Consider the following 23,550-nt stretch of genomic DNA (forward strand, 5'->3'; position numbering starts at 1 on the left):
TTGTCGACCTTCACTTCCGTCCCTAACGTGTATTATAATGGGTGCATAAACCGTCTCCTGCTCCAGGTGCCATCATTCAGGGACACTACCATAGTTATACTTGAAAAAACTCATAGCTTGAATGCGCTTTCAATCACATTCTTACAGTCTACAGGACTTTGCGTTCCTCCCGAGGACACTTCCTGCCCCCTCGCAAGTAAAAATTGACATCTTAGTCGTCAGGATTCCAGTGTTAACCATGTTCTTTCGTTTATCAGTTCGTTTCTTACTATAGGGCGTTGTTGTATCAGCTTCTCGGTTTGACGTTCTGTTGCAGGCCGTGGTTGAAATCATGCAGAAGCCGGGCGGGTTGCTAGTGAATAGACCTCGCGTGATTGCTACTGGAGAAATCCTTAGCTTCCATCTGCCAGAAACAGGCACATTGCGAGCTGCGCCAGTCCACCGTCTTTCAAAAGATACTGTCTAATTCTTACTTCCTGAATAAGCCCCGGTCTATACGTTGTAAACAGGTACTAACATCATTCCGCGCACATGATCTTCCGAGCTCATTCAATTAGTACAGATCGGTATCCATAAACCGCTTTATTCTTTGGGCTTTCCAGCTCACTCTGGATCCCACAAGGCCGCTGGATGACTGGGATTTCATGGCCGGGGTGATGTTGAATGACAGGTCATGCGCTATTGATTTAAAGACGAGGTTTGCGGAAGTACATAATGCAGAGTTATCGTGACGTCGCATAAGAATTGACACCGCAACTAGGCTCGGAGGAAACAAGGGAACGAATCACCATTTCGTTCATTCCCTCAGTCCCAAGGTCTCGCAGTATCATTGGCCTATGATATCACAATTGAGTTGTACATTAGATAAGGGCAGAAGCTTCTCACTTTAGCAGAGGCCGATGGCATCATGGTTCCGCATACACCTAAATTCCTTCAAACTTGACTGGTAGTAGCCGTCCCACTCATCGACGTTGACGTAGGTGGCAAATAACGTATAGATTCCATCGTCGTTACTGACGTGGACGGTTCGTAGACACTGTTGCTATCTCGAAGACGGAATAGAATTCGTGATGCCAGAACGCTGTGACTGACCAGCTGTAGCCTAGTGCAGTGGGTTCCAGATCAACTAGCGGTCAGAGTGCAACCGGTGACGTACGCTTCAAGCATATCGCTGTAGGCACTCTGCAGAAAAGACAGAAAGTCAGCGAATCGTATGGTTTGACAGCCCAGATGCGTACTGGAAGTACAGCTCCGATGATGACATTGGCGAGTGTGATGCCTTTTCAAACGCGTTACTCAATGATATCTTGAGAGCCAACTATTTACACGCACCGAGGATGCACAACATGTAAAACATGCCATCGTGGTACAGGGTTACTACAATTCTGCTCTGAAAGTTTTTATAATCGTGAACCCTCTTATATACAGTAAGGATCAATATCACTGCCATGCTGTTATGAGCAAGAAAGCAATAGATAGTTGTGAATAATCACTGACCGCTTTCGAACATCACCAAGAACATGTATACGACCGCACTGTTGCGTGTGCTCTCGAAGTAACAAGTTCCTACGGGGGGCTCCTCTGATAGTCAAGTTAGAATCACTTTCGTTCGTGAACACCAATGAACTCACCTCCTGAAAGTAACATTGTAGGGCTGAGGGATACAGCAAGGATGGCGGCAATTGTCAACTATGGGATAATAAAACTCTATGCAAACATCCCTGCTCTGCAAAACACGTACCACGCTATAGACCGATAATCCGATCAGCAATATTTTACTCTTTTTCCAGAATGCCCAGGTCCGAATAACCAGCAATGCTGCCAAAACAGTGAGACTCATCGCGCTCTTAATATGATGTGGAACGCGCACCTTCCGCAGCAACGATACCTATGACATGAATGACTGACATCCGCATTGTTTAAGTTGCATGAAATAAATCGTTTGGCAGGTCGACTTACTATTTCCTTCCAGAGTAGAGGCACACTTTTCTCGTGCAATCAGCTTAGCATCGAAACTATTCGCCATCCAAGCTCACCTGACTGCTGACACGCAATGCGTCTAAGATATGCCCATCAGCAACACAAAATACAAGGAGAATTGGAGAGGGTCACTCGCCATATGCCGTCATTCCAACACCCGCGAAAGGTAAATATCGAGAAACGACAAATATGACACGAATCACATCCCATGGTCTGAACCAGGTCCATCGCACCTGTGGGAAGTGGTTAGAGTAATACTTCCGAACAGACAGATATTTCCTCGACCTCTTCGGAAAACGTAATGCAAAAATCAAATGCCTGCAACGTCGAAAGAGATTTGAGGTAGAAACGCAAGAAATCTGTTTGATACTCACGAGGATTGCAAGACTGCCCACTAAAAATAATAGTCAATGCCGCCGTCCAGTTTTCAGACGATCGGCGGACACTCACAATTGGCATACTAAATCCGACATAATGTTAGCCTCGAGTTTATCAGAGGGAAGTCACCCTTTACTCACCCTGACCGTCTGCAACTTCGTCAGGTCTGAGATCGATAGGGAAGACATATCAGGATAAGATCAGTATTCAATATGCGTATCGTGGTACTTGCCCGCAAGTCCTGAATGGAGCGATACACCTGCGAGCATTGCTTAAATACGATGTTCGATAAGGCATTGGTATTAATTTAGTAACCGATACTGTGCATGCACAGCCAAAGGCAGAAATTCATTCGATAACATCAGAGATAGTGCTTGATAAGCGCTAGAGGCGCCAAGCATGGTAATGCGAAACTGCAAACGCTGTCTGTCACTCCCACCGCAAGCAAAGTCGAAGATAATATAGGGCCTATGAGATGCAACTTCAATTTCGGTGGAAAAGTAACAGAACTTACGGGAACTCGAACCAGCAAAGAAGACTCTGGAATTTCAATTGAAGGAGACCCCTGGACGACTACTGAAACTTTAGATCAGATCATCAGTGCTAGGCAAGATCGTTGCTCGATGTGAAGATCAAAATGATGTTGCATCCCGAAGCCCTGAAATGGCATTAGCCAACCGGGTTAGTCTCTTCAATGTCTCCTTCTATTAGAATTTCAGAGCTATGTGCCCTGTATGTTACAGTGACAGGCCTTATTTCCCCGACTTTGCTCATGGCGGGATCCTTGATCATGATTTATGGTGTAAGTGACTGGAATCAATCAGCTGACAAGTAACAACTGTTGTCATGTTGGCCCTTGGGATTGATTGAGTCATAGCCACTGTTGTTGGGCGGTGCATGAAAGTTTACAACTTACAAGCCTTTTAACTAGAATGGATTTTTGCTGTGTCTGTGACAATTTGACGACGCAACAAATTCCATATATCAAGTATCAGCGCCTTCAAACTGTGAATCACCATGTACTAATGATGTGTCCAACAAAGGAAAGGAACACCCCGAATGAGACTCACATCATGCCAGCCTATGAAGTAGTCACTGCGAACTCGAGTCCGGCGGTAGCTGTTCTCCAGCGTTTAGGAGAATGAGCAGTGACGCGTGTACGCACAGTACCAGTACTTGGCCGGTGCGTGGTTTAAACTCGATAAATTTGTCGGAAATTTGCGAGATCGGTTGCAATATTACATAATGTGACATGCCGTTGAAGAAATAGGTTTGCCCGGACTTTTCAGATATACTTCGAAATACCATATGTTAAATAAGTACCACGACGGATCATCGCCCAAATTTTTCCTCCCTGCAGACCGCTCGGCAAGCATTTCCCTACACGGTACTGCTAGTTGATACATGTACACGCTCCTGGAAGACAATCGAATTCATGCTGGTTTCTATATTGGATTCGGCCACGAGTTTAGCGTGACATTGTCGAACGCTAAGGATGAGGCGTGGTCCCAGCACAAACATCTGCACGACCAATAAAATCTGAAGAGCACCTCCGAGTATCTGAGTTGTCGTCGAATAATTCTACACAAATGATGAGAAGTGGTCACATGCAGATGTCAGCGACAGCTCGGCACACCTGGAGCTCTGGAGAGAAATCAGCAAACTGGAGGCAAGAGACACAAACGAAGCTAGCAGGTGCGGAACTTCAGAAAGAGATAGTCCCATTCACAGGAGAAGCTCACCTCGCAAAATAAAGCACGTGGGATTGTATCAGGACTCTGAAATAGTCCCCAATAGTCGATCTTGTCGATGGGCCGAGTCCGTCGCAGGTTACGGAAGTGTTTCACAGCAATCCAGACTGAAAGATACAGTACGAGGACCTCCCAAACAGTGTTGAGCATTCAAACCATTGAAGTGAGAAGCTGGTAATCCCCCTCATATTTGGTATTGCACATGTATGTACCAGAGATTATCCACACATCTAGTGTTTATCCAATGAGTCGTGTTCTTTAAGTCAACAAGTGAAGCTTACCCCCTACAAAATGCTTCAGTACTATTCCCGCGATTACTCCGCAGGCGATGTTGACAGCCAGGAAGATAATCACAAGGAAAATAAGCATAATTCTAGATCCCTGATACATGGCATATAAGCGAGCAATCATCACAACTGGCATCGTGTTTCAGTCGAGTCAACATCCCAGAGGTATTGCATCTGGGTATCACTGCCCAACATGGCGGCCATGACTACGTTTGTCACATTTATTACATAGTTCGTAATATTGCCTGAAACACTCAATTAGTGATCACCCTCGTGCTAGTATTAAACGCTCCAACTTACACCTATCAAGTCATCATATTGAGCTAAGCTTAATGGTCAGAATCTCACTTACCCCTACAAATGAGTGTATTCATTAGAATGATTAGATGTAAGTAAAATGGTTGCGGAACACTCGCTGCATCTGTCAGCGGTATCAATGGCATGCTTTCTGCGTGCCGCCGGTCAGAAAAATCGAACACAGTGCATATGAAACATACGCAGAACGTAGGCACTAATTCTCAGAGATAAGCTATTAGCATGGTTCCAATTTGTTGGCTTCGACACATACACAGAAATTGGTATTCCAGTATAGCGTATCTAGAACACCGTGGAGTCAGCACAACTTGCTATAGAACAAAGCGAAGTACGAACGACCAAATACAACAAAGTGATGAGAGACCAGCGTTGCCTCTGTTGCAAATTCCCGTTTTTCTTCTGATACAGGATTCTTGTCACTCACCCAGATCAGTTCAATCTATGACACCATTCTTAGCGAGTTTTCCGCCCCAGCCATAACACCAACCTACCTCTTGTCCTAGTGTCAGTACTGCAAATACCATGAGAATATCAGCAGTTTTCGAACACGGTCCTGCTCACCCCAATCGTATACCACCACGACACCAGCGGCAACTGCGAAATCGGAAGTCAATGTTGAATCGAGATACCTTGATGCAACAAACCTATCCAATAACTGAAAAACATATTCCAATCGATTAGCGGCCACCAACTGGGATTATTTAAGACTACGGTCATATTCGAAGGATGGGCGTGAGCGACTGGGGAATGTTGGTGATGTATAATGATAGTGTACGTGCTAGACAAGCACAATTCAGCGCTTCTGTTTCCAAAGTCAGCATGGAGATTCGGATCATCATCGGCACCTATAACTCCCACACTTTGTAGCTAATGACAGAAGCCGAAAAGGCGTGAAATTCTTGGTGGCGCCTTGTTCGGAGCTGAATCTGATTGGGCGAGGTACCTCCCTCTGTTGTTTCCGAAGATACGTAACTGACATATCAGACTGCTGCGGCAATATGCAGTGCTAATGACAGCTGCATGTTTCCCCTAGGAACAAGCTAAAGTCCAGTCGATACAGTCATCGGGAGGTACAGAGGCAGCTTGATAAGAAGCTTCTCATTTTAACAGAGGGCGATAGTTCCGCATATATCCACATTCCTTCAAATTTGAGTAGTAGTACCCGTCCCACTCATCGACATCGTCGGAGGTCGTAAACAGTCTAATTCCATGGTCGTTACCGACATGGACGGTTCGTGAATACGTTCGTTGCTATCTCGAATGCGGAATAGAATTCGCGATGCCAGGACGCTGTGAATGACCAGCTGTAGCCTAGTGCAGTGAGTTCCAGATCAACTGGCGGTCAGAGTGCAACCGGTGACGTACGCATCAAGCATATCGCTATAGGCACTCTGCAGAAAAGACAGAAAGTTAGTGAATCGCAGGGTTTGACAGCCCAGATGCGTACTGGAAGTGCAGCTCCGATGATGACATTGGCGAGTGTGATGCCTTTTTTCAAATGCGTTACTCAATGATATCTTCAGAGCCGACTATTTCCACGCACCGAGGATGCACAACATGTAAAACATGCCATCGTGGTACAGGGTTACCACAATTCCGCTCTGAAAGTTTTTATAGTCGTGAACCCTCTTATATACAGTAAGGATCAGTATCACTGCCATGGTGTTATGAACAAGAAGGCCAATAAATTGTGGATAATCACTGACCGCTTTCGAACATCGCCAAGAATATGTAGACGACCGCCTCATTGCGTGTGTCCTCGAAGTAACAAGTTCCTAGGGGAGGCTCCTCTGATAGTCAAATTAGAACCACTTTCGTTCGTAAACACTAATGAACTCACCTCCGAATAATCAGTAGGGCTGCCAAGGTAGTGAGATCCACTGCGTTCTCAAAATGCATGTGGAACGCGTACATTCCGCAGCAATAATACCTATGATGTGAATGACTGACACCACAATGTTTAAGTTGCATGAAAAATGAACCGTTTGGCAGGTCGACTTACCTTTTACTTCCGGGGAAGAGGTACACTTTACCCATGCAATCAGCTTGACGTAGAAACTATTCGCCATTCAACCTTACCTGATGGCTGACACGCAGTGCATCTAATACATTCCAATCAGCAATACACAAGATAAGGAAAATCAGAGTGGGTCACTCGCCATATGCAGTCATTCCAACACCCACGAGAGGCAAATATCGAGAAATGACAAATATTACACGAGTTACATCCCATGGTCTGAACCAGGTCCATCGCACCTGTTTGGAGTGGTCAGAACAATACTCGCGAACAAACAGACATTTCTTCGACCTCTTCGGCAAAAGTAATGCAAAAATCAAATACCTGCAACGTCGAAAAATATTTGAGATAGAAACACAAGAAATGTATTTGGTACTCACGAGGATTGCAAGACTGCCCACTAAAAACAATAGTCAGTGCCATCGTCCAGTTTTCAGACGATCGGCGGACACTCACAATTAGCGTACTAAGTCGGACATAATGTTAACATCAGAGGGAACTTGGAAGTCGACCTTTACTCACCTTGACTGTCTGCAACTTCGTCAGGTCTGAGACCGATAAGGAAGACATATCAGGATAAGTCAGTATTCAGTATGCACCTTGTGGTGACCTGCCGGCAAGTCCTGAATGGAACCTCTGAGCGATACACCTGCGAGCACTAGTACTTAAGTACGATATTCGCCAAGCCACTAGGATTTATTTAATAACCGATGCACGTGCATGTACAGCCTAAGCCAGAACTTCCTTTGATATTCATCAAAGATAGTGTACACTGCATGTAAATTTTCGGCGGTCGATACCTGGCTTAAATGTCGTGTGACCCCAGGGTCAAGTTTGAGCCGTTTCTACAGTAATGTATGGTAGAGCGCTAGCGCACGGGCAATTGCAAGCAGTCACGGTGGATAAGTACGCGCCCGACCTCTCCGACGAACCGCGAGCAAAGTTAAAAATAATATAGAGCCAAATTCAATTTCGGTGGAAAAGTAACAGAATTTACGGGAAATTACATAACGCATCCGGAATTTCAATTGAGGAAGATCCCTACTGAAATTTGAAATCAGTATCAGTGCTAGGCAAGATGTTGCCCCTTCCATTAGCTATATGGACCTGTATGCTATAGTAACTGCCCATGGTGCACGGATCTTTGATCGTGATTCATAATCAGCTGACACCTTTGTTGTCATGATGGCCCTTGGGATTGTTTCAGTCATGGGCGGTGTCATCATAGATTTTTCACAGTAAACCGCTCACGACTTCAGACTGGATGCAAAAGATTGCCGTCAAAGTTTTGGAAGTCGCACAGTAAAATTTAGTTGTGTCTGTGATGATTTGATGGCGCAAAAAAATACATATGTCAGTACTTCAGTATCAGCGCCTTGAGACTGCAAATCACCATGTAATGATGCGAGTAAGGGACTCCAACACCGGGAATGAGACTCACATCATGCTGCCAAAATTCGCTGGTAGTCACTGAGAACTCAAGTCCGGCGGCAAATTTTCTCATCTAGACAGCAATAACACGAGCAAGGCCTCGGAAAATGGAAAGAGTAGAAGAATGTTGTTATAGCCCAGAGGTCGACAGTGAGAAATGAGCATAGTTGAAGTTGTGGAAACCTTGTCTCCCCTAAGGCTAGTCAGGCCAAAGGAGAAGGAAGACGGTCGTTCCTTCTATATTATGGAGTGACTTCTAGTTGTCTGAGTGGACCATCACTGCCTCAATGACAGACTGTTGTCGACAAGAGGCAGCTATTCGAAAGATACACGACTCGGGCTCAGGTCGAGTCAGCACTTGCCTCCCGTTCCCACGGTCGGCCTGAAGATGTTCACAAAAACTCACTACTAACTAGTGACCGCTTATACCAGCTCCTAGAGTTGAACGTTGATGAAGGGCGTACAAGACGAGTTGCCGCTGTGTTCAACATAGCCCTCAAACGGCTTCGTCACCCATGACATGAGAAGCAAGGTTGTCGAGGCTGGGACAAAGAATAAGTGCACGTCTCTTTCTCCCTCTCTACTATATCTACGTCTCACACTCACTCAAACAGCACTCGACCTCCAAGCTCAAGACCCATCCCCTACACCCGTGGTTAGATGCATGCCTGCCCCCTTCCTCCCACCCTCAGAAACGTATCATCACGCACCCAAAAACTATAGACGTTTCTCCTCACGGACCTTTCATCTCCCGACGGCATCATAACACATACCTTCAAAAAATCAATCGTGAACCGTGCGATGATGGATGTAGCGTTCGCTGGCAAACCAGGTCAAGGTGAAGTGGAGGAATGGATGCGCAGGATGGGCTTTAGGGAGGTTTGGAATTACAAATATTGATGTATCATGTGAGTCGTCTTTTTTCGTTGCGTTGCTAGGTGCGGATTTCACTCACGCATCGGCAGGTGGACGGGAGCGGCTGGTCGAGTCGGTTCAATAGACTCGTGACGATTAATTCGGATGTGTTCAAGTTTACGGTGTACCCTGAATGGTGCATTTACTTTACTTTTGTCTCGTATTTCAATTCTTGACGTTCTCCTTTCTCCTTCCTGTTCAATCCCTACCCAAAAAGGTTCACCCAACGTCCCTAACGTGTATTATAGTGAGTGTATAAACCGTCTCCTGCTCCAGGTGCCACCATTCCAGGGACACTACCATAGCTATACTCAACAAAAACTCATAACTTGAATGCGCTTTCAATCACATTCTTACAGTCCTGTGACAGGACTTTGCATTCCTCCCGATCTTGAATTATGGTAATGCTTCTAAGCTGCCCATTTCTGACAACATGCAGCTCGTCCTGGGTACTGTGGTTTGCCCTGGGTTAGTGGGAGCGATTTGTTAGGCTTACTTTCCTAGCTCAGAGAGCCTGAGTAGCCTTCCTCTCTCACCTGCAGCGGCCTTCTGGGACGCTTCCTGCCCCCTCGTAAGTAAAAATTGACATCATAGTCGTCACAATTTCTATGTTAATCATGTTCTTTCGTTTATCAGTCCGTTTCTTACTATAGCGCGATGAATTGACCAGTAGGATTCCATTCGCTCAGGAACTGAGAAGATCATTATCATCGGTCATCACAAAGTTAGCCCTCCGCATCAAGTTGTCACAGCATCTAGGTTTGACATTCTGTTGCAGGCCGTGGTTGAAATCATGGAGAAGCAGGGCGCATTGCTAGTGAATCATCCTCGCATGATTGCCACTGGAGAAATCCTTAGCTTCCGTCTGCCAGAGGCAGGCACATTGCCAGCCGCGCCAGTCCACCGTCTTTCAAAAGATACTTTCTCTAACTCTTACTTCCAGGATATGCCCCGGTCTATACGTTATAAACAGGTACTAACATCATTCCGCGCACATGGATCCTACAAGGCCGCTGGATGACTGGGATTTCATGGCCGCGGTGATGTTGAATGACAGGTCATGCGCTATTGATTTCAAAACGAGGTTCACGGAAGTACATAATGCAGAGTTATCCTGACGTCGCATAAGAATTGACACCGCAACCAGGCTCGGAGGAAACAAGGGAACGAATCACCATTTCGTTCATCCCCTCAGCCCTCCGGTCTCGCAGTATCGTTGGTCTATGATTTCACAATCGAGTTGTACATTAGTTAAAAGCAGAAGCTTTTCACTTTAACAGAGGCCGATGGTTCCGCATACACCTAAGTTCCTTCAAACTTGACTGGTAGTAGCCGTCCCACTCATCGACATTGACGGAGGTCGTAAATAATCTGTAAATTCCATCATCGCTACTGACGTGGACGGTTCGCGGACACGTTCGTTGCTATGTCGAAGACGGAATAGAATTCGTGATGCCAGAACGCTGTGACTGACCACCTGTAGCCTAGTGCGGTGGGTTCCAGATCAGCTAGCGGTTAGAGTGCAGCCGGCGACGTACGTGTCGAACATATTGCTATAGGCGCTCTGCAAAAAAGACAGAAAGTCAGCGAATCGTAGGATTTAACAGACCAGACGCGTACCGGAAGTGCAGTTCCTGTGATGACATTGGCGAGTGTGACGGCTTCCTTAAATGTGTTACTCAATGATATCTTGAGAGCAAACTATGTCCACGCACCGAGGATGCACAACGTGTAAAACACGTCATCGTGGTACAGGGTTACTACAATTCCGCTCTGAAAGTTTTTATAGTCGTGAAACCTTTTATATACAGTAAGGATCAGTATCACTGCCATGTTATTATATGTAAGAAGGTCAATAAACAGCTTTGGATCATCACTGACTGCTTTCGAACAACGCCAAGAATATGTATGCGACCGCATCGCTGCGTGAGCTCTCGAAGTAACAAGTTCCTGGGGGCGGTTCCTCTGATAGTCAAGTTAGAATCACTTTCGTTCGTGAACACCAATGAACTCACCTCCTGGAATTGATATTGTAGAGCTAAGTTCTACTACAGCAAGGTTGGCGGCAATTAACAACTATGCAATAATAAAAATCTATACGATCATCCCTCCTCTGCAAAACACGCACCACGACATAGACCGATAATCCAATCAGCAATCTTTTACTCTTTTGCCAGAACGCCCAGGTTCGAATAACCAGCAATGCTGCCGAAAAAGTGAGATTCATTGCGCTCTTAATGTGTATGTGGAACGCGCACCTTCCGCAGCAACGATACTGATGATATGAATGACTGACATCCACAATGTTTAAGTTGCATGAAAAACGAACCGTTTGGCAGGTCGACTCACTATTTTGTTCCAGTAAAGAGGCACACTTTTCTCATGCAATCAGCCTAGCATTGAAACTATTCGCCATCCAAGATTACCTGATTGCTGACACCCAATGCGGCTAAGATATGCCCATCAGCAACACACAACACAAGGAGAATTGGAGTGGGTCACTCGCCATATGCAATCATTCCAACATTCGCGAAAGGTAAATATCGAGAAATGACAAATATGACACGAATTGCATCCCATCGTCTGAACCAGGTCCATCGCACCTGTGGGGAGTGGTTAGAATAATACTTCCGAACAGACAGATATTTCCTCTACCTCTTCGGAAAACGTAATGCAAAAATCAAATGCCTGCAACGTCGAAAGAGATTTGAGGTAGAAACACAATAAATGTGTTTGATACTCACGAGGATTGCAAGACTGCCCACTAAAAACAATAGTCAATGCCGCCGTCCAGTTTTCAGACGATCGGCGGACACTCACAATTGGCATACTAAATCCGACATAATGTTAGCCTCGAGTTTATCAGAGGGAAGTCACCCTTTACTCACCTTGGACGTCTGCAACTTCGTCAGGTCTGAGATCGATAGGGAAGACATATCAGGATAAGATCAGTATTCAGTATGCGCCTCGTGGTACCTGCTCGCAAGTCCTGAATGGAGCAATACACATGCGAGCATTACTTAAATACCATGTTCGATAAGGCATTGGTATTAATTTAGTAACCGATACTGTGCATGCACAGCCAAAGGCAAAGTTCCATTCGACATTCATCAGAGATAGTGCCCGATAAGGACTAGAGGCGCCATGTGTTGTAATGGGAAACTGCAAACACTGGCTATCACTCCCACCTGCAAGCACAGTCGAAGATAATATAGAGCCTATGAAATGCAACTTCAATTTCGGTGGAAAAGTAACAGAACTTACGAGAACTTGAACCAGCAAATATGACTCTGGAATTTCAATTGAAGGAGACCCCTTGACGACTACTAAAATTTTAGATCAGATCAACATCAGGGAAACGTAATTCACTACAGAATGCTACAGAGCGCTCGGTAGCATTCTGTAGCACAATCCAACCCGCTGATGAACAGTGCTAAGCAACATCGTTGCTCGATGTGAAGATCAAAATGATGTTTCATCCCGAAGCCCTAATATGACACTGACCAATCGGGCTAGTCTTACGTCTCCTATTGAAATTTCAGAGCTACGTACCCTGTATGTTACGGGGACAGGCCTTATTTTTTGACTTGCTCATGGCGGGATCCTCGAGCATGATTTATGATGTAAGTGACTGGAATCAATCAGCTGACAACTGTCGTTATGTTGGCCCCTGGGATCGATTTAGTCATAGACACTGTTGTTGGGCGGTGCACAAAAGATTACAACTTACTACTACAAGCCTTTTAACTAGAATGGATTTTTGCTGTAAACCGCTCATGACTACAGACCAGATAATCAATCTGGCGAAAGAACGCCGTCAAGGTCTTGGAAACCGCACAGACATTTTTCTATGTCTGTCACAATTCGACGGCGCAACAAATTCCACATATCAGGATCAACGACTTTAGACTGCGAATCGCCATGTAATGATGTGTCCAACAAAGGGAAGGAGCACCTCGAATGAGACTCACATCATGCCAGCCTATGAAGAATTCACTGGTAGTCACTGCGAACTCGAGTCCGGGGGTAACTGCTCTTAGTTGAAGGATATCAACGTTTAGCAGGCTCAGAAAGAATGAACATACGTCGGTAGTGACACGTACGTGTGCGCTAAGTAGCAATATGTGCGTGACTGTTGAATGTCGGAAATTTGCGAGATCGGTCCAGGACTCCGGGTTGCCGTTGACATGCCGATTGAAATGATACCACTTGGTTCAAGCGCGGGTACTTAATTGTGACTTGTAGACACCATCATGCTGTATCATGCCGAATCCTCTGGGACGACATCAAATATCAGAATTTGGAAGAAAAGTGTACAAGAATACGAGCGAGATACACTATAAGTAATCAAAAACATAGCTCAAGCATGTATACAGCAGAGCACTGAACAATTGAAGTCGTGTGCGAAAGGATATGACTTTGAGAACGAGAGTACTAAGCTACACGGGTTGTACTCCAACGTTTTAGATAATATCAACATCATCGATGTGTCACGGACAATAAAGCCACAGGCTCGCCACATCGTAACGAAAATCGCATATCCGTCCCTTGGACCGCCTTGCTATTGTCGGTCGATGACTCGGATGCGCATTCGTAACCACCCATAGGCGTCCCAAGTCGATGTCCAGAGTTATAGATATACCCAGCACCGAGCTAAACAACTCGAGGTAGGTCTACTATAGCTCATGAGACTAATCAAAGTTAGTAAAGAGATCAAATGACGAACGAAACCTTGAGTAACCTCCGGATTAAACAACAAAAAATGTTGTGTAATGAAGTGACAAAGTTCAGACCATATCAGTATAATCGCAGGTCAGATGTGTAGGTAAAACGATTGGGCAGATGTATGTATGCAAATTGGATCGTCATATGAGAATGTATAAGTCACTTTCAAATCCACCGCTTCCATCAATCGTGGAATGAGGTCGTTTATTAGCACTCCCCGGCTAACCTTCCAAGAGAGGTCGGGATTGAAGTTCAGCTTCTTAAGGGTGGCGGATACCGCTGTTGGCTGGTATTTGATGACGTCAAACCTAGGTAAGGTTGGCTCATGATAAAATTCAGGCCGTCGAGTTCTTGGCACGATCTATGTATCCAGACGCTAGACAGCTGAATTGAGGACACGCTCCCTCAGAGCTGTTGAGTGCTAGACTGTCAACAGAATCCGATATAACTGCGTGGAAGGACTGACCGTCTGGACGCAATCGACTGTCATCCTCGAGAGATTAACCACCAGTACAAGCCAGTTCAAACACCCTGTCACCTGAAGCCAGCTAAGCTGCGCATCGTAGCATATCAACTGGGCTGATGTTAGAAAACTACACAATAGAATTGGCACCGATATTGATTAGCGTGCACGGGAGACGGTATCAGCAGCCCCAAGTAGATTTACAGCGACGGTATTGCTCTCTTGAATACGTTTCAGGCGCTCATAAAGCACTTGTACCTCTAGGGCCGTGGTGTCAATCAGTTGCTGCTCTGTGGGAGGTACCGATGATGCCGCACTCTGAGACTCGGGGGCGGGTGGCATGGGGTATGCGCCTACACCAGTTTGTCGAAGGAATTCAGCAAGTGTGCGAAGTGCCTGCATGAGTGTAGCCAGCTCAGCTGAAAATTGGAAGTGTAAAGCCACAATTATACAAAAAAAAACATGAACGTACTTGCCTGTTGTATGTGCTGGACTATTTCCTGCTTGATATGCGCTTTGTCTGACAAATAATTAAACATGGTATAGGTATGAAGGGAGTAGAGAGACTTACATGCCGTGCAAGCAATTACGTGCCATTGATTGAATCCTTGCGAGATGGTCAAGCGCTATTTGCACGTTCTGCTTTAGCACTTCATGGTGAATTTGGATCAGTATGGATGGAATCGTGCAGGGACGATTGTGACATATAGACAGAAGCATTCTGAAAGCTAGATGGCGGGATAGATGGTATGGACAGATTGGAAGATTGACTGGAATTATTCATTTCGTCGCTACTTGATGATTCTGGTGGGGCGCGTTCAAGTTGCAACCGTGCTGATCTTGTGCTGATCCAGATGGTTGTTTAGACCTGTTATTCCCGCTATCATTGTACAGTGTACACACCCGTACATAATCATGGTAACTCGAAACCATAATTCTCAAATATTCAATATTCAACCAGTACAGTGGCAGTACTAGTATGATTTTATGCTAGCATTAATTGTCTTGCCGCCTCCTCGATTTTAACGTCTCTAAATGTCTGTCCTCTGCCCACCGACCACGTATCTTCCACCGATCGCCAAGATCGCGAGTTTCTCCGTCACCCAGCTTCTCGATGCTTTGACTTATTTACAGTCACTTTACCATCCAGAAGTCCGTGGCTCACGTCGCAAACGTGTGCAGGTGCCTGTATCTAATGAAGAGAAAAATTCACACCTTCGCCATGAGGATGATAGCGAACTCCAAGCTATCCGATCTGACGCATTCGAGCGCTCGTATTCCATTCGGTGGCTTACCACTTTAATCGCACAGCTCGAGGTCTGGCAAGACTTATCGCACTCTGAGGAAGTCTTATTGGATGATCTTGGGACGCCAGAGCCTACCTTGGCTTACACAGAGATACTCGTCCAACAAGCCGCATCGCTACTCGCGATTTGTGCCGGGGTCGCTGCTGCTGGAATGATCACCCGTAACTTCGTTTTTGGTTCTATAGACGGGCAGAGGCGAGTGGAAGCGCAGCTCACAGACATTCCGCTGGATAACGATGACTATGGGAGTGTGGGAGCGCAGACATGGGGCGGGGCATGTGTCTTGGCAGAAATGATTGTGGAAGATCCTGAGCGGTTTGGACTGGGTTCTTTCTCTCACGGCCCTGAATCACGCAGGCTCAATGTCCTTGAGCTCGGAGCAGGAACAGGGTTGGTTAGCTTGGCGGTTATGAAATTACTGGATTCATTGCCGTTTTTCAACCATCGCGAGGTTCATGTGGTTGCGACTGATTTCCATCCTTCTGTGTTAGCCAACCTCAGATCAAATGTTGACGCGAATGTCTCCACGCACAATCAAATTACTTCAACCCATTCCATTACCACTCATTTCCTCGACTGGTCATCATTCTCTACTACTCCTCGACCGGATTGTCTTTCGTACCCATTTGATGTGGTCCTCGGTGCAGACATCATTTACGAAGCCCAACATGCGGTTTGGATCAGGGACTGTCTGAAAGGGCTCGTGCGACGTCCTTCTGATAGCACCGTGTCTCCCGCCGCTTTTCATCTTGTGATACCACTTCGTCCAACGCACGCATTCGAGTCAAACACGGTTGAGTCCGTGTTCCTCAAGGCATGCGATGTTGATCCGAACGGTGATGCTGATCTTGTCATTCTATCGAAGGAATATATCACATGTGATGCATATGGCGATTATACGCGAGGACAAGGTCTCGATGAAGACGTGGAGTACGTTTATTATAAAATTGGCTGGTTTAATGCACGATTGTAGAATCATATGCATAGAATCTAGATTACATAGAGTTGCATGCTACTAGATGTCGCATTTTATAGGGTATTTCATGTTGTGCGTAACATGTCGACGGCATGCAGTGGTCATATGATAGACGTTTGTCTACAGATCGATACTGCATCTTTGATTCAACTACCCGCACGTGACTAAGGCGCCATTCATATTCAGGGGTCTAGGTATTCTGATTTTGAATTTTGAATCCACATAGTTGACCGGGACCTGGTATCATGTGGTCACATTCTTGCGTTATCATCAAGCGCCCTTTTATATTCCATCAATGTGTTCATTCATCATGCATAGCTCCCACTCCATCCAGAGGAATGTCCACTACCTGGTGGTCGCGATTAAGCAAGCAGCAGGAAGACGACCAAGATGACCGTGCTTCCGAGTCACAGCTCAGCGAAAAGGATTCAGAAATCGCCCAATGACAATGCTGACCTGAGTCCTGGAGAACTGACCTTTGAAGAAGGTGCCGTTGCTCGCTATTCCTTCAACTTGCTCGTCTGACATCATCCAGATACTGCGGGAGGCATGGGTCGTTACCTTGGCGTTACATCTTGCACTCTCCTTATCGTTGGAAAAATTATCGGCACCGGCATACTCTCAACACCGTCCTCCATCCTCTCTGGCGTAGGCTCAGTCGGCGCTTCCCTTATGCTTTGGGTCCTCGGTTTCGTGTTTGGCTTCCATATGGCTCGAGTTCGGCACCATGTTCCCTCGCAGTGGCGGAGAGAAGGTATACCTCGAGGCCATCTACGAAAAGCCCAAGTACCTCGCTACGATAGTATTTGCTGCCAATGCTATATTACTGTGAGCAATTGTATTGTCAGGCATGTCTTGTTTTGTGTGGGTACTCGGAGGCTGTGACAGATCTTCCGGACACAGTCTTCCTCGCACTCAGGAACATCATACTACCGCTCTGATGGCCACCCTTTTACATCCTTCTTTGTGTTCGGACTCGGCCATCATTGATGTCGTCATCCCTTGTACAAATGTGCCAGTATTCCTAGACTATCCTTCTTCAACATCCATCGTACTTCCATTTTAGTGCGAGGCTTCAGCATTATCCATCACGCGGCTTGTCCATAATCGAACACGAATCTTGAGACAACTTCCTGCTATGCCATCGATACACCTCGCGTCTCTATCGATACCTGGGATAGCCGCTCTCCGCAACTTTGTTCTCTTCATGATCATTCTGCATTGATTCGTGCGGTCAACGGCACACACAAACCGTTTTCTTTATTGGTGGTCGAGACATCGACGTATTCCTCAACGTTCCTGCAAAATATGTATCTTCGAATCTTCTCTGTTTTCTTCGTTTCCCAAATTTTCATCAGACACTCCATTCAAGTGATCATTTACTTGCCCCAGGAGCGACTGTGACACATGTCCGACGGGCGTATGTGTGTATGCATGTGTGTATCTCGTTCGGTGCTTTACTCTGATGGTCGCACTTAGCTAGGGCTCCAACAGAATATCGTCGGCAATGCCTCATAGTAGTTTGATAGGTACGCTTGAGGCCTTCTGACTTGAACCTCTGACTTTCCGATTCTCCACTCCCCATTCAGCAGACTCCATATCCTTGAAATGCTCATTCACGAGAGAGACGTACAGTCGAGCCACGAGTCAACGCAATTCATTCCTTTCATTCTCTGTGGCCCATCGGATGGAGGAAATCGCATCTAAGCACCAATGGGTTATCAGCAATCTGGCTTCACGGTTCGCAGTCACTTCTTCATCTATACGTCAAGACAGTGGAACTCCATAAACGCGCAGAATCAGCTGTCAATACACTTTAGTTACTAGTCCTTCCGGATAATTTTAGCTCACCACTGAGTTCAAGCGTGGATACTTTGTTTCAGTAGCGATACAACAAGAAATAAGTTTTCCTGGACTTTTCAAATATACTTGGAAACACTATATCTTAAATAAATACCACGACGGATCATCGCCCAAATTTCTCCACCCTGCAGACCACTCGGCAAGCATCTCCCTACACGGTACTGCTAGTTGATACATGTACACGCTTCTGGAAGACAATCGAATTCATGCTAGTTTCTGGGTCGGAACCGGCCACGAGTTTAGCGTGACATTGTCGAACGCTAAGGATGAGTCGTGGTCCCAGCACAAACATCTGCACGACCAATAACATCTGAAGAGCACCTTCGAGTATGTGAGTTATCGTCAAAGATGAATTTTACACAAATGATGAGAAGTGGTCACACGCAGATGTCAGCGACAGCTCGGCGCACCTGGAGCTTTGGAGAGAGAAAAGCAAGCTGGAGGCAAGAGACACAAACGAAGCTAGTACGTGCGGAACTTGAGAAAGAGATAGTCCCATTCACATGAGAAGCTCACCTCGCAAAATAAAGCACGTGAGATTGTATCAGGACTCTGAAATAGTCCCCAATGGTCGATCCTGTCGATGGGCCGAGCCGTCGCAGGTTACGGAAGTATTTCACAGCAATCCAGACTGAAAGACACAGTGCGAGGACCTCCCAAACAGTGTTGAGCATCCAAACCATTGAAATAAGAAGCATGCTGTCCCCCTCATATTCAGCATTGCACATATATGTACCAGAGATTATCCACACATCTAGTGTTTATTCAATGAATCGTGTTCTTTATGTCAACAAGTGAAGCTTACCCCCTACAAAATGCTTCAGTACTATTCCCGCAATTACTCCGCAGGCGATGTTTACAGCCAGGAAGATAATCACAAGGAAAATAAGCATCATTTTAGATCCCTGATACATGGCATATAAGCGAGCAATCATCACAACTGGCATCATGTTTCAGTCGAGTCAACATCTCGGAGGTATTGCAGCTGGGGTAACTCACTGCCCAACATGGCGGCCATGACCACATTTGTCACATTCATTACGTAGTTCGTAATATTGCCTGAAACACTCAATTAGTGATCACCCTCGTGCCGTTAAACGTTCCAACTTACACCTATCAAGTCATCATATCGAGCTAAGCTTAATGGTCAGAATCTCACTTACCCCTACAAATGAGTGTATTCATTAGAATGGTTAGATACGAATAAGATGGCTGTGGAAAACTCACTGCATCTGTCAGCGATATCAATGGCATGCCTGCTGCGTGCTACCGGTCAGAAAAATCGAATACAGTGCATATCAGACATACACAGAACATATGCACTAATTGTCAGAGATAAGCTATTAGCATGGTGCCAAGTTGTTGGCTTCGCCACATACACAGAAAATGGTATTCCAGTATAGCGTATCTAGAATATTGTGGAGTCAGCACAACTTGCTAACTTCACGCTATAAAGGTACGAACGACCAAATACAACAAAGTCATGGGAGACCAGCGTTGCCTCTGTTGCAAAGTCGTTGTATTTTCTTCTGATACAGGATTCTTGTCACTCACCCAGATCAGTTCAATCTATGACACCATTCTTAGCGAGTTTTCCACCCCAGCCATAACACCAACGTACCTCTTGTCCTAGTGTTAGTGCTGCAAATATCATAAGAACATCAGCAGTTTTCGAACACGGTTCTGCTCACCCCAATCGTATACCACCACGACGCCAGCGGCAACTGCGAAATCGAAAGTCAATGTTGAATCGTCGAGATACCTTGATGCAACAAACCTGTCCAATAGCTGAGAAACACATTCAAATCGATCAGCGGCCACCAACTTGGATTATTTGAGACTACAGTCATATTCGAGGGATGGGCACGAGGGAAATTGGGGAATGTTGGTGATTTGAATAACAATAGTGTTCGTACTAGTAGATATAGCACCATTCAGCGCTTCTATTTCCAAAGTCAGCATGATGGAGATTCGGATCATCGGCACCATAGTATAACTCCCATATGATGAACACTTTCAATTTGTACCTAATGTGACCTAAGCCGAACAGGCGTTTTCTTGATGGCGCCTTGTTCGGAGCTGAATCTGATTGGGCGAGGTACATCCTTTTGTTGTTTCTGAAGGGCCGCCGGCGCCGCAGAGAAACGTAATTCACTACAGAGTGCTACAGAACGCTCTGTAGCATTCTGTAGCACAATCCAACCCGCTGATTTGAAGATGTGTAACTGGGATATAAATAAATTGTCAGACTGCTGCTGGAATATGCACGGTGCTAATGACAGCTGCATGTTTCCCCTAGGAACAAGCTAAAGTCCAGTCGATACAGTCATCGGGAGGTACAGAGGCAGCTTGTTAAGAAGCTTCTCATTTTAACAGAGGGTGATGATCCCGAATACACCTACATTCCTTCAAACTTGAGTAGCAGTACCCGTCCAACTCATCGACATCGTCGGAGGTCGTAAACAGTCCAATTCCATGGTCGTTACCGACATGGACGGTTCGTGGATACGTCCGTTGCTATCCCGGATGCGGAATAGAATTCGTGATGCCAGGACGCTGTGACTGACCAGCTGTAACCTAGCACAGCGGGTTCCAGATCAACTAGCGGTCAGAGTGCAACTGGTGACGTACGCATCAAGCATATCGCTATAGGCACTCTGCAGAAAAGACAGAAAGTTAGTGAATCGTAGGGTTTGACAGCACATATGCGTACCGGAAGTGCAGCTCCGATGATGACATTGGCGAGTGTGATGCCTTTTTTCAAATGCGTTACTCAATGATATCTTCAGAGCCGACTATTTCTACACACCGAGGATGCACAACATGTAAAACATGCCATCGTGGTACAGGGTTACCACAATTCTGCTCTGAGAGTTCTTATAATCGTGGACCCTCTTATACACAGTAAGGATTAGTATCACTGCCATGTTGTGAGTAAGAAGGCCAGTGGACAGCTTTGGAAAACCACTGACCGCTTTCGAACATGGCCAAGAATATGTATACGACCGCTTCATTGCGCGTGTCCTCGAAATAACAAGTTCCTAGGGGAGGCTCCTCTGATAGTCAAATTAGAACCACTTTCGTTCGTAAACACTAATGAACTCACCTCCTGGAAGCAGCATCGTATGGCTGAGGTCCACAGTAAGGGCGGCGGCAATTATCAACTATGCAATAATAAGAATCTATGCGGTCATTCCTCCTCTGTAAAATACGCACCGCACTATAAACCAATAACCCGATCAGCAGTCTTTTGCTCCTCTGCCAGAATGCCCAAGTCCGAATAATCAGCAGGGCTGCCAAGAAAGTGAGATTCACTGTGCTCTCAAAATGCATGTGGAACGCGCACATTCCGCAGCAACGATACTTATGATGTGAATGACTAACATCCACATTGTTTAAGTTGTATGAACAGTGAACCGTTTGGTAGGTCGACTTACTTTTTCCTTGCGGAGAAGAGGTACACTTTCCCCATGCAATCAGCTTAACGTAGATACTATTCGCCATCCGAGCCTACCTTATGGCCGACACGCAGTGCATCTAATATATTCCCATCAGCAATACATAAGATGAAGAAAATCAGAGTGAATCGCTCGCCATATGCAGTCAATCCAACACCCGCGAAAGGCAAATATCGAGAAATGACAAATATGACACGAGTTACATCCCATGGTCTGAACCAGGTCCATCGCACCTGTGGGGAGTGGTTAGAACAACACTCGTGAACAAACAGATATTTCCTCGACCTCTTCGGGAAAAGTAATGCAAAAATCAAATACCTGCAACGTCGAAAAAGATTTGAGGTGGAAACACAAGAAATGTATTTGATACTCACGAGGATTGCAATACTGCCCACTAAAAACAATAGTCAGTGCCATCGTCCAGTTTTCGGACGATCGGGGGACAACTCACAATTGGCGTACTAAATCGAACATGATGTCAACACCGAGTTTATCAGAGGGAAGCCAACCTTTACTCACCTTGACTGTCTGCAACTTTGTCAGGTCTGAGACCGATAAGGAAGACATATCAGGATAAATCGGCATTCAGTATGCGCCTTGTGGTGATCTGCCCGCAAGTCGTGAATGGAACCTCTGAGCGATACACCTACGAGCACTAGTACTTAAGTACGATGTTCGCTAAGCCATGAGGATTTATTTAATAACCGATACTGCCGCCCGCGCGTGCATGTACAGCCTAAGGCAGATCTCCATCTGATATTCAACATCAGAGATAGTGTAAACTGTACACGGTGTGTAAATTTCCGACGGTCGACCATCATGTCATGTGACTCCGGGAAGTTTTAGCCGTTTCTGGACCTACACGGGCCCTCTGAGAACTCATCAACATCGATGCATCAAGTTCCAGCCAGCTGCTACTGCATGGGTCCAGAATCATATATATCCATGTATATAATAAACCACACATGGCGTATTAACCGTGTTAAATTAAAACTCTGCACACCTCGTCGGATGGATGGTCGTTGTTGGTGTCTCAGAGAAGTATGGTAGAGCGCTAGCGTGCGGCAATTGCAAGCAGTCACTGTGGATAAGTACGCGCCCGCCTCACTCCGACCTCCACTCCCACCGCAAGCAAAATAATATAGGGCCTATAAGATGTTAATGAACGAATGTTCAATTGAAGGGATGATCCGTTCAACATTTCAAATTTCAATAGGGATCCAGTGCTGTGCAAGATCGTTGCCCGCATTAGCTATGTACCTGTATGCACTACAGTAACTGCCCATGTGATGCACGGATCCTCGATCGTGATTCATAACTGGAATCAATCAGCTGACAACAAATTTGTTGTCATGTTGGTCCTTGCAATTGATTCAGTCATAGGCTGGCCTGTAAACCGTTCATATTTTCAGACCGGATAATCAATCTTGCCCTCAAAGTCTTGGAAGTCGTACAGTAAAATTTTGCTGTGTCTGTGATGATTTGATGGCGCAAACAATTCCATATGTCAGTATCAGCGCCTTTAGATTGCGAATCACCATGCAATGATGTGAGTCAAACAAAGGAAGGGAACACCTGGAATGAGACTCACATCATGCTGCCAGCCTATGAAAAATCCGCTGGTAGTCCTTGAGAACCCGAGTCCGGCGGTAATTACTGTTCTCAGTTAAACAGCAATAACATG

The 23,550-nt window shown here is 45.7% G+C and overlaps 10 protein-coding genes across 10 annotated transcripts; 2 read left to right on the forward strand and 8 right to left on the reverse strand.

Annotated features, from left to right (window-relative positions):
* Positions 1-806: 806 nt before the first annotated feature.
* F5147DRAFT_400531 (uncharacterized protein) lies at positions 807-2,601 on the reverse strand. Its single transcript, XM_041429611.1, has 15 exons — positions 2,499-2,601; positions 2,431-2,440; positions 2,355-2,374; positions 2,266-2,298; positions 2,117-2,213; positions 2,042-2,059; positions 1,871-1,888; positions 1,742-1,818; positions 1,632-1,689; positions 1,498-1,581; positions 1,333-1,443; positions 1,239-1,279; positions 1,157-1,182; positions 886-1,102; positions 807-834 (listed from the first exon to the last, which is right to left on the reverse strand). Exons 1-14 carry the CDS (start codon positions 2,544-2,546, stop codon positions 934-936), a joined length of 810 nt encoding a protein of 269 aa, XP_041287873.1. The 5' UTR covers positions 2,547-2,601; the 3' UTR covers positions 807-834; positions 886-933.
* A 1,584-nt stretch (positions 2,602-4,185) lies between these two features.
* F5147DRAFT_400679 (uncharacterized protein) lies at positions 4,186-4,750 on the reverse strand. The gene is made up of 4 exons (XM_041429612.1): positions 4,697-4,750; positions 4,582-4,641; positions 4,391-4,525; positions 4,186-4,339 (listed from the first exon to the last, which is right to left on the reverse strand). The coding sequence occupies exons 2-4, from the start codon at positions 4,598-4,600 to the stop codon at positions 4,260-4,262; spliced, it is 234 nt and encodes a 77-aa protein (XP_041287874.1). The 5' UTR covers positions 4,601-4,641; positions 4,697-4,750; the 3' UTR covers positions 4,186-4,259.
* Positions 4,597-5,589, reverse strand: F5147DRAFT_718328 (uncharacterized protein). The gene is made up of 9 exons (XM_041438702.1): positions 5,356-5,589; positions 5,273-5,305; positions 5,203-5,222; positions 5,136-5,150; positions 5,048-5,086; positions 4,965-4,993; positions 4,894-4,907; positions 4,747-4,844; positions 4,597-4,641 (listed from the first exon to the last, which is right to left on the reverse strand). The coding sequence occupies exons 1-9, from the start codon at positions 5,426-5,428 to the stop codon at positions 4,621-4,623; spliced, it is 342 nt and encodes a 113-aa protein (XP_041287875.1). The 5' UTR covers positions 5,429-5,589; the 3' UTR covers positions 4,597-4,620.
* A 49-nt stretch (positions 5,590-5,638) lies between these two features.
* On the reverse strand, positions 5,639-6,813 carry F5147DRAFT_718329 (uncharacterized protein). The gene is made up of 7 exons (XM_041438703.1): positions 6,714-6,813; positions 6,418-6,501; positions 6,255-6,365; positions 6,159-6,199; positions 6,077-6,102; positions 5,844-6,022; positions 5,639-5,770 (listed from the first exon to the last, which is right to left on the reverse strand). Exons 1-6 carry the CDS (start codon positions 6,778-6,780, stop codon positions 5,854-5,856), a joined length of 498 nt encoding a protein of 165 aa, XP_041287876.1. The 5' UTR covers positions 6,781-6,813; the 3' UTR covers positions 5,639-5,770; positions 5,844-5,853.
* Positions 6,814-8,773: 1,960 nt separating this feature from the next.
* F5147DRAFT_718338 (uncharacterized protein) lies at positions 8,774-9,462 on the forward strand. Its single transcript, XM_041438704.1, is given in 3 exon segments — positions 8,774-8,824; positions 8,838-9,067; positions 9,125-9,462. The coding sequence occupies 1 exon segment, from the start codon at positions 9,180-9,182 to the stop codon at positions 9,405-9,407; it is 228 nt and encodes a 75-aa protein (XP_041287877.1). The 5' UTR covers positions 8,774-8,824; positions 8,838-9,067; positions 9,125-9,179; the 3' UTR covers positions 9,408-9,462.
* A 1,001-nt stretch (positions 9,463-10,463) lies between these two features.
* F5147DRAFT_840192 (uncharacterized protein) lies at positions 10,464-12,010 on the reverse strand (the record flags this gene model as incomplete). The annotated part of the gene is made up of 15 exons (XM_041444279.1): positions 10,464-10,551; positions 10,613-10,638; positions 10,695-10,735; positions 10,790-10,900; positions 10,956-11,039; positions 11,090-11,150; positions 11,203-11,279; positions 11,333-11,365; positions 11,424-11,448; positions 11,501-11,523; positions 11,581-11,677; positions 11,730-11,762; positions 11,819-11,838; positions 11,895-11,904; positions 11,963-12,010. 15 exons carry the CDS (start codon positions 12,008-12,010, stop codon positions 10,464-10,466), a joined length of 777 nt encoding a protein of 258 aa, XP_041287878.1.
* Positions 12,011-14,316: 2,306 nt separating this feature from the next.
* F5147DRAFT_642058 (uncharacterized protein) lies at positions 14,317-15,166 on the reverse strand. The gene is made up of 2 exons (XM_041433073.1): positions 14,834-15,166; positions 14,317-14,782 (listed from the first exon to the last, which is right to left on the reverse strand). The coding sequence occupies exons 1-2, from the start codon at positions 14,980-14,982 to the stop codon at positions 14,422-14,424; spliced, it is 510 nt and encodes a 169-aa protein (XP_041287879.1). The 5' UTR covers positions 14,983-15,166; the 3' UTR covers positions 14,317-14,421.
* Positions 15,167-15,236: 70 nt separating this feature from the next.
* Positions 15,237-16,674, forward strand: F5147DRAFT_718363 (putative methyltransferase-domain-containing protein). Its single transcript, XM_041438705.1, has one exon. It carries the CDS (start codon positions 15,298-15,300, stop codon positions 16,540-16,542), a length of 1,245 nt encoding a protein of 414 aa, XP_041287880.1. The 5' UTR covers positions 15,237-15,297; the 3' UTR covers positions 16,543-16,674.
* A 1,737-nt stretch (positions 16,675-18,411) lies between these two features.
* F5147DRAFT_400925 (uncharacterized protein) lies at positions 18,412-20,317 on the reverse strand. Its single transcript, XM_041429614.1, has 13 exons — positions 20,186-20,317; positions 20,100-20,132; positions 20,030-20,049; positions 19,963-19,977; positions 19,873-19,911; positions 19,788-19,816; positions 19,717-19,730; positions 19,632-19,667; positions 19,408-19,467; positions 19,214-19,348; positions 18,925-19,162; positions 18,819-18,870; positions 18,412-18,763 (listed from the first exon to the last, which is right to left on the reverse strand). The coding sequence occupies exons 1-13, from the start codon at positions 20,256-20,258 to the stop codon at positions 18,560-18,562; spliced, it is 948 nt and encodes a 315-aa protein (XP_041287881.1). The 5' UTR covers positions 20,259-20,317; the 3' UTR covers positions 18,412-18,559.
* A 350-nt stretch (positions 20,318-20,667) lies between these two features.
* F5147DRAFT_840195 (uncharacterized protein) lies at positions 20,668-22,629 on the reverse strand. The gene is made up of 14 exons (XM_041444280.1): positions 22,386-22,629; positions 22,318-22,327; positions 22,241-22,260; positions 22,152-22,184; positions 21,923-22,099; positions 21,846-21,870; positions 21,755-21,787; positions 21,625-21,701; positions 21,515-21,572; positions 21,381-21,464; positions 21,218-21,328; positions 21,122-21,162; positions 21,040-21,065; positions 20,668-20,985 (listed from the first exon to the last, which is right to left on the reverse strand). Exons 1-14 carry the CDS (start codon positions 22,449-22,451, stop codon positions 20,817-20,819), a joined length of 930 nt encoding a protein of 309 aa, XP_041287882.1. The 5' UTR covers positions 22,452-22,629; the 3' UTR covers positions 20,668-20,816.
* Positions 22,630-23,550: the final 921 nt, after the last annotated feature.

This window comes from Suillus discolor (genome assembly GCF_016758755.1).
Source record: "Suillus discolor strain FC423 chromosome Unknown F5147scaffold_74, whole genome shotgun sequence".
In the NCBI taxonomy this organism is placed as follows: Eukaryota; Fungi; Basidiomycota; class Agaricomycetes; order Boletales; family Suillaceae; genus Suillus; species Suillus discolor.